The 9528-nt window shown below is 39.8% G+C and overlaps 1 protein-coding gene across 3 annotated transcripts in view; it reads right to left on the bottom strand.

Moving 5' to 3' along the window:
- Window positions 1-559: 559 nt before the first annotated feature.
- The window catches only part of LOC110301194 (zinc finger protein 426-like), a 27481-nt gene continuing 18512 nt past the window's right edge, over window positions 560-9528 (bottom strand). For all 3 annotated transcript variants that reach the window (XM_029481216.1, XM_021171513.2, XM_029481217.1), the window contains 3 exons: window positions 7520-7597; window positions 6338-6417; window positions 560-5942 (listed from right to left, as the gene is read on the bottom strand). In XM_029481216.1, the coding sequence (XP_029337076.1) occupies window positions 4530-5942; window positions 6338-6417; window positions 7520-7597 (1571 nt within the window). In that variant the 3' untranslated portion in view covers window positions 560-4529. The remainder of the gene's footprint in view (window positions 5943-6337; window positions 6418-7519; window positions 7598-9528) is intronic.

Raw genomic sequence — 9528 nt, forward strand, 5'->3', positions numbered from 1 at the left:
ACTATCCAGTACACTGCTCTTCCGAAGGTCTTGAGTTCAAATCCCGGCAACCACACGGTACAACAATCCATAATGAGATCTGACGCCCTCTTCTGGGGTGTCTGAAGACAGCTACAGTGTACTTACATATAATAAATAAATAAATCTTAAACACAAAAACTGAGAACATTATGGCAGGCCAGGACTCGACATCCATTGTGAAAGTGCTCTGCGCCCTTGAGCTGCATGTTAGAGATAACATGGGGACTGGACTAATGGTTGTTCAATCCTAGTGAACAGACATTTACATCCTAGCACCATGGCTTTATCTCTAATAGGCCTGAGTAGCACACTACTTATCTTTGGGGTATTGAGGAGCAGCATTCCTTCAGCTAAATCCTACTTTGTATGATTTAATGTCTCCTTAGCAAATCCTCTATGACATTAATTCTGCTACTTTGAATTTCTTCAATGTCAGTGTAGTAGTGCACTTGCTTCTGGGTCTCTGACTTTGTGATGCTCAGGAGATTAATGATGGCAACCTGTATGCAAACTGTCGAGTCCACTCAGAAAGAAACAATATTAACACGCTTTATTTTAAAACTGGATTTAATGTTTTAGAATAGCAACTAAATAGTAAATGGAGTACATAAATTTCAAGCACTGGGTAAAATTTCAGTGAAAACATCATTACAGAAAAGGTACATGCAACAAATACAGAAGAAAAAAGTTGCTAAATTTCCAATTTTGTTACTAGTTGCATTATACATAATGGTCTAAAAGAATTGTTAATCAGGATTTTTCAAGTAATCAGAGTTTTAAAACTCTAACTAAAGTATATATAAAAGACACATCTACACCTGGGTTATAGCATGTGTAAAGCCCCAACTTTGAATCCTAGCACCTCCCCCCAATTTTTTTTTAACCAAGGATACAAAAAGAAAATTGAAATATATAACCATGTCCATACCTGCCAGAGTCAATGAAATAAAAACTCTATGGGAAAGTTAAGTATTTCAAGACAAATTTTTTTCCCTCCCAGATTATTTACCAGGCCCCAACTCCTCCTTTGGGTACATTTGTCTTGTCTTATTTTTTATTTTTGTCTTCTTAAGACAGTGTCTCACAAAATAGCCCAGGCTCAGGCTACCCTTAAATCTGTGATCCTCCTGCCTTGGCGTCCCAATCGCTAAGATTACAGTGTGAGGCAACATGCTGTAGTTTGAGACAAATATTCTCCAAAAGAATACTGACTGAAGATTAACTCAATTTAAATACAAGGAGAAATTATTACAGATTGAAATACAAGGCAGACCCAAAGTTAGTTAATTATGCAACCATGAAACATCAGGAATACAGGAAAAAATAAATTTCATATGTGAAAATGAAAGCATGCCTAGAAAAATATACTCAAAAAATTTAAATGATATTGTAAATCTTAGGTGTCCTATAAACATAAAAGATACTGAATAGTTTAAGGTAATAGAAAACGGGTACCTAACAGTGTCAATTATTCTAAATCAGGAAACTGAACAGGTCTAGAATTAGGACAGGAGAGGAATACATTCACTGCAGTGTATGACACTGTTCTAACCTACAGCTAAAACCAGTCAGTTCACTTTAAATCTGGCAGTTTTGGTGGTGCTGAGGATTGAAACCACAGCCTTGCGCACTGCTAAGCAGGCACTCTTCTTACCCCTACTCCACTTCTTTACATAGAAGGAGAAGTTACATGCCAATGCTACTCAAGAATAGCTATGGCAATCTTTATGTGAGCAAGCATAAACAAACAACATTACGTAGTAAAAACGATCCATTGGGCTCAAGATGAGAGCTCAGTGGCAGAGTGCTTGCCTCATCTGGGCTTGTTTGATCCTCAGCAATCACACAAAACAAAAATGAACCTTAATGTCCAAGTTGAATGTATCTAAGAATTTAAAGTTAACATCAGAAAACTAATAATATATAATCATTAATAAATGACTGCTTTATTTTAGAGTCCTTTTAGTCATTCCAGTATTTATTATTATGGAACAATGAAATCCTAGATACCTGAGTGCTACCAGCCAATGAGGATAGTCATCTCAGAGGATACAGGGAAAGCAATTAATGAATCCAAGAGGAATTTTGCCTCACAAATAAAGAAATACTATAAAACCATTATGCAAAATCCAGATATTAAAAAAACCCTCTATCCTAATAAGCAAATCAGTATAATGGAGAGCATACCTCATTATAATTCTAAAGGAAAATATGCTTATACTACTTTCACTAGTGTGCTGGACATCATACTAATTTATGTAAGGAAACAACTAAAATAGAAAAAAAAATAACATCATTATCTACAAATATCATTACCTGTCTGGGAAACCAAAAGAATCTATGACCCACTCAAATTCATGTTAAATCTAAAGCTCAGCATGACTGTTCAGATAGGGTCTTTAGAATTTCATTTGATAGTCCAGGACAATGAGTGGAAACGTCATTCCACAATGCTGCGATTTGTATGAGTAGAGGGAAAAAAAAATCCTCATTTTCAGACTTTGTCATATGAAAGCGACTGCATGCCAGGAAGAGTCTACTCCAGAAGCCAAGCATGCTGTTATTCTGTGTTCATGTGTGCATGTGCATGTTGGTGTTTCCACATTTGTATGTGGCATGTGGAAACCAGAAAGTAATGTTAGGCTTCCCAAATCACTTTCCGTTTTATTCACTGAAGCAGGGTCTCTTGCTGAGCCCGAAGCTCGTAGATTCAAGTAAGCTAACTACTCAGATAGCCCGAGGATTCCCATCTTACTTCCCAAGTCTTGGGGTTACAGGCGGCCTGCCCCCACAGCCATCTGGCACTTAGATGGGTTCTGAGAAAACAAACTCTGGTCCTCATGTTTGCAGGGCAAGAGCTTTGCCCTCTGAACCATTTCACTAGCTCCCATGCTGTTATTCTTGTATGTGTAAGAAAATAAATTGCTATATATGGTCTGTCCACTGCAGGGAATGAAAACTAGCTATTCATATGCTAGGTAAGGACTATTACCATTGAGCAAAACTCGCAGCCCTAAAATTTTATCCAAAAGTGGTAAGCTAATGAGAAGTACAACGATCTATAGAAATGAAAATGCCATAATAAAACCCAATACTTATGCTAACCTAAAATTTTGTTTCTCTTAAAGGGAAATTTTAAAGCACCTTGGTTTATGCTGTTTTGTGTTGTATTTATGGTGTATACATGTGTGTGCAAGTGTGGTATGCATGTAGAAGTAGAGGCTAATGTGTAGCAATCCGTGCTCTCCTTTGACTGTGTGGGTCCCTGGGATCAAACTCAGTTCCTGCTCACAAGCACCTTTACCTTCTGAGCCATTTTGCCAGCTCTAGTGTTTTGTGGTACTGTGGCAGTGCAGTAAAAAAAACCCACTTAAACCCATGCAAGTAGCCTTGAAACTGAGTGACAGGTAGAGGCCAGCTATTCTGGTGAGGACTCCCTTAGTTAAGAAGGAAGAACATGTTATTAGAACATGAAGAAAAAGCAATCAGTGATGTGTAGTGATATTGAACCAAGCAGATCTGTATTTTGTGTGGAAGTGAGAACTTGAGAGTGATAGATTCAGAAACTTATCTGTAATTAAAGTGTTCAAAAGGAGCAACTTGGTTCCTCCTGAGTGCCTTTAGTAAAATATGAAAAGGGGAGAACACTGAAGCTAAGAAGAAATTGTTAAACAAAGAGAACTGTACCTTTAAAAAACTCTCAGCCTATCCACACTGCAGTAACTGAGAAATCTGTGCTAAAGAGACTAGGCCAGCTAGGAATGAGGCTTAGTGACAGAGTACTTGCCTAGCATCCACGAGGCCCCCAGTTCTATCCTCAGATCATCAATCTCAACCAACCTGAGGAATATGGACAAAGTTACTGTCGCTGCAATCCAAAATTGGATCCAAAAGATGGGGCAGAATGGACGATCTGAATTTTATAAAGGACCACAGGATTAACATCTGTAAGTAGACTAGCTATTAAGAACAGGTAGGAACTATTTCTTGGTATGCTCACCAGAACCAATGGGGTCCGAGTAGTTGCCTAGGAGTGTCTTTCCACAATCCACCTGTGTCCTATATTATCTTGGCCTGTGATGAATTTTCACATTAACAAGCCACACTGGCAGCCATTAACCAAGAAAAAGGATCAAATCTGTTTTCATAGCATTTAGAAATGTTCTGATTACAAAGAGTCTAGCATCAGAATGAAGCCACTTAGTATCCTGGCCTCACTTATGACCCACAGATGCTCTGACTCAGATATTCATGAAAAGGTTCCAGGGTACCTGGAAACGGTAGCTCAGTAACTGAGTGCTTGCCTAGCTTGCTTGATGTTCTAGGTCAATCCTCAGCACTACCCAAAAGAAGAAAAGTTGGGGGGCGGGGCACCTAAATATCCTATTTCATAAAATTAGGATAGTGTCTAAGGCCAGTGTGAGCCTCTGTAACCCACACAAAGCAGTTAAGACGAATCTGATGATCTTTGGTGTCACTGTCAATATTTAAAGGTGGCAACAGATGGGCTAAATAGCAACGGCCATACCCTCACATTGATAGGGCTTCTCCTCAGTGTGAACTCTGCTGTGTTTCCTCAGTCGTGAGTAAACAGCGAAGGCTTTCCCACACTGCTTACATATATAGGGCTTCTCTCCAGTGTGGGTTCGCATGTGAATGTTAAGGGATGTAGAATATATAAATGCTTTCCCACATATGTTACACACAAAGGGCTTTTCGCCACTGTGAATTTTCAGATGTTTAGTGCGATGGGAGGAAGTAATGAAGGTTTTCCCACAATGAACACATTCAAAAGGCTTCTCTCCTGTGTGAGTTCTCACATGATGAATCAGGCCAGAGGTCCTGGTAAAGGCCTTCCCACACTCCTTACAAGCAAAGGGCTTTTCTCCACTATGAATTCGTACATGGGTGGCAAGGCCCGAGTACTGAGTGAAGGCTTTCCCACATTCCTTACATTCATAAGGTTTGATTCCAGTGTGTGTTCTTATGTGTTCAGTAAGCTGAGTAGATCTAGAAAAGGTTTTTCCACATTCCTTACATTCGTAAGGCTTTTCCCCAGTGTGAACTCTTATGTGTTCAGTAAGGCCTGACCATCGAAGGAAGGCTTTCCCACATTCCATACATTTGTATGATTTTATTCCAGTGTGAATTCTAACGTGATCATTAAGGTATGACATATTTTTAAAGGCCTTTCCACACTCCTTACATACAAAGGGCTTTTCTTCATTATGAGTTTTTACATGTGCAGAAAGTCGAGAATAGTTAGCAAAGGACTTCCCACATATCTTACATACTTTGGACTTTTCTTCAGTTTGAATTGATACATATTGAGTTAGGTGTGAGGAAACCGTGAAGGCTTTCCAACATTCCTTGCAGTCACAGAATTTTTCTCCAGTGCACATTCCCATGGGATTATTAAGGCATGCAAAATACTGAAAGTCCTTTCCACATTCCTCAAATTTGTAAGGGTTTCTTGCATTGAGAATTGGAAGATGCATAGCAAGGCCTGTAGGATGAATAAAACCATTCCCGTATTTACTCCAGTCAAAGGGTTCTCCTCCATTGTGAGGCCTCATATCTGGCTGAAAGTAAGACTGGTTAAAAAAGGCTGTCTCACAGTCTGTGCATTCAAAGGGCTTCTCATTTGTGCTAGTGCTCGGGTACATGATGTTTGGAGTCAGACTGAAGAGTTTTCCACACTGATTAAGCTCAGAAACGGTCTGTCCAGTAGAGGTTTCCTTGAGCAAAGAAAGAATGTCTTTCCCATACCAGTTACACTCAGAACTGTATCCTTGACTTTGCATGCTCACCTCTGTGTTAAGGCATAATTGTTCACCCAACACATTTCCACATGGCTTAGAGTCACATAGGTCCCCTTCATTGTGGTTTCCTGACTGCTCCTGAAGAGATGAGTCACCCACCTGAGAACAAAAAGTTTTATGTTCACAATGAAATTTACAGTTTCTTTTCCATGCAATTATTTCCTGACCTTTAGTTTTTCCAAACTGAATGAGATTCCTTTGTCAAAATCTTGATGACTAATTATATGCACTAAAAAGAAGTAGTTCTCTATAATTGCTTAAAACTTCCACGTCAAATTGCATATATGGAAATACATATTTGTGGAAACAATGAGACAAAAATCTTTATGACCTATTTGGGGGAATCTCCCAATTCATTATATTCCAGACAGTTCTTCAGAAACATAAATTCCTCTCAGGAGCATACTACTCATCCCAAGTATCTCTCTTTTGTATGGTTTACTACAAAGGACCCCCTTCTTGAGTATGAAATAGAAAGTCCTTGCTGATCTTACCATTTCTGTTGCACTGGAACTTTGCATCCTAAAATAATTCTCAAGCTCTGAATCGTCAATTGTAGGTTGTAGTTCCAATTCTTAAGTTAAATGAAAGAGAAACACAAGAAGTTTAGAAAATGGATGGCATGTACAGGAGTTAAGGAGTAAGGGTCATTTGTCCTTCTTTTCAAGTTAAGCACATTAAGAAAATAAAAGTGAGGGCTGGAAAGTTAGCTTAGCCATTGATGGCTAAGGCTGAAGACCAAAATGATAAGAAAATAAAGACAGGCAGATATAATGGTGCACAACTGTGATCTTAACGTAAGAATCTTTCTTAACATTCAAGAGTAGCCTAGGCTATAATTCTAAGACTCTGTTTCAATTATACTAACAGAAAAAAAACAAGAAAAGAGAGGCAGGGGAGATGGCTAGGTGGCAAATCACAAGGACTTGAGCTTGAACCCTATAACCCATTTGAAAATGCCCGCCATGGTGGCACATACTCATAATCCCAGTACTGGAGAGGCAGGGACAGACAGATTCCTTGAGGCTCACAGTTCAACCAGCCTAGCCTCGTCAGTAAACCCCAGATCTCCATGAGAGATCTGGTCTTAAACTACAAGGTGGAGGCCACCTTGTCACCAAACTTGGCAACCTGAGTTCAAGCCTTGGTAGTGACATGGTGGAAAGAGAATGACTCTGAAGTTCTCTGACCTCCACACATGTGCTGTGATGTGTACTGCACAGCAGTACAACTGCACAGAGATTTAAGAATTTTGTTTTGTTAAAAATTTAGCAGTAAGACTGCTCAGTAAGTAGAATGGTTACCCCACAGGCCCAAGCCCTGCTGGTTCAATCCCCAGCACCTCCAAAACAAGAACAAAAAAGCCATAATAAAAAAGAAAAGCATAGTCTACATGAACTACAAACTGACCCTGTGACAGTTACAGCAACAGGAAAGCCATAAAGCTCTGGAAAAACAATCAATATTGAAATATTAAATTTATGAAAGGGAAGGCATAAGCTGTAAGATCATAGGTATGCCTGAATAAACAGAAACGACAGATTATGTGAAACGGCAGATTATCTCACAGAGAAAAATGGATTCAAATGGATTCAATTGGCCGGTACATTATAAGAAAATTTGATAATAGTTGCAAAACAAAGCTTGTCCAAACAGATTTCTCTATGAATACTCACGTTGAGGAACAGCACTTTCCGCCTCGGGCTCTTCTTGTTTTAACCAGGGGGTCAGACTAGGAATGAATAACTGACATCCTGCATATACAGAAACATGTATGAGTGAAAAAGGCTCAACCAGGAGATGACAAACTTTCCTATGGCCAAGGAAATCACAGTTCAAGTGAAAGCAAGGTAATTCATTCAAAGTAAGTTAAAATTCAAATATGGGGGAGGGAAGGGTGTGGCTTAACACTTAAGGTTCTCAGTACCATAGAAAAGACAACATTTCTGTATCCTGAAAGAACTGGTTTGCTCTACTCTCCGAAAACCAAATGGAAGTTAATGTACACTTCCCGAAGGGCTACACCTCCAGGGTAGAACATTTTCCTAGCATGTGCACCACGCTAGGGTTTCAAACCCAACAATGGACGCACAGCCCAGTACAACATGCATGCACTCTTGACAAAAACAAATCTACTATGTTGGGCACAGGGGTGTAAGAAACTTGAAATCCTATAACTTGAGAGGATGAGGACAGAGAATTCCAAGTTTAAGGCCATCCTGGACTACACACGAAAGATTCTGTTTCCAAATAGAGAGTCACAGTGAAGGGGGAAAAGGCAAAGAAGAAGTGCAAAGAGGAAGGAAAAATGAAACAGGAGAGAAAAGGGGAAAGGACGTGGCGGCACACACATCTAATTCCAACACTTGGGAAGCAGAGGCAGGCAGCAATTTTTGAGTTTTAGCTCAAGGCTTGCCTGAGCTATATAAATAGAGTGTATTTAAACAAAACAAAAACAAAAAAAAACAAGGAGAAAAAATGAAAAGAAACAAACAAAAAATTCAGAGTTCTCTAAAGAAAATCCTGACTGAGAAATGTTTTTAATATCCATCACTGGGGAGGGTCTGGAATGACTAGGGACGAGGGAAATGAGGACAAAATGCACAGGAAAACATCTCCTTAAATGCTCAGCATCCTTAGCATGGAGGAGGAAATTGTCAATCAAACAACCTTGAGATTTCATCTTACCTCATGCAAAACGATACAGATACAAATTAGCCAGTAACAAATACTGAAGGGGGGACTAGGGATAAGGGAGCCCTCAATCACTGTTGATAGAACTGCAAAGTGGTGCAGCTACTGTGGAAATCAATGTGGAGAACTCTCAGAAAGCTAAAATGAATCCCCCATATGACTGAGCTGCACCACTGCTCCTTGGCACATGCCTAAAGGACCTGAAATCCACAGACCCCTGCTCAGCCATGCTCACTGCTGCTCTGTTCACAACAGCCGGGGACTGGAAACAACCCTAAAAGTGCTCCAACCAACAAATGCAGAGTGAAAGTGGGGTACACAAGACTTACGTAATACTATTCAGCTGTGGAAACAAAACAAAACAAATCATGAAGTTTGCAGGTACCAGGGAAGCAAACAAGAATCCAGCCAGGCTCTGACGTCTCTGAAGCACAGCAACCAGCATGGCATAATAACCATACGGATACACATCACCAACACACATAAGCCGACACACATAACCAACAGCTCTCTAATTGCCCTTAAGAGCCACTCGATAAAAGGGAAGTTATGCCTAGTGCCAGAAACCATAGATCTTGGAGAACCTACAGTCCACACCTTACTAAACCAGTGTAATCCATCTACATTCTACATATGCATCTTTACACCCACAAATAAGTGTAGTCCTCAGCCCTCATCTTTGTAAGAGACAGAAATTATCACAGAAAACCAGAGGGGATCAAACGGCAAAGCTGTAGAGCCCGGTCCTGATGGACACAGGTACAGTGCAACTCACAGTTTAGAAAAGCAGGTGGAAAGATTTTTAAAGTCAGAGGATCAAAGAGTTTGTTGTGAGGTTTTATCTCTTTGTAATGTCAGAAACTACATAAAAGTCTCAGCTTAAATAAGAGCTGGGCAAAAAAAAAAAAAAAAAAAGAGCTGGGCAAGGAGGACACTAATAGACATGATAATGTGGGCAAGGGGAAGCTCAGGAGGCCTCCCCCTACACAGA

Source organism: Mus caroli, chromosome 9 (genome assembly GCF_900094665.2).
Source record: "Mus caroli chromosome 9, CAROLI_EIJ_v1.1, whole genome shotgun sequence".
In the NCBI taxonomy this organism is placed as follows: domain Eukaryota; kingdom Metazoa; phylum Chordata; class Mammalia; order Rodentia; family Muridae; genus Mus; species Mus caroli.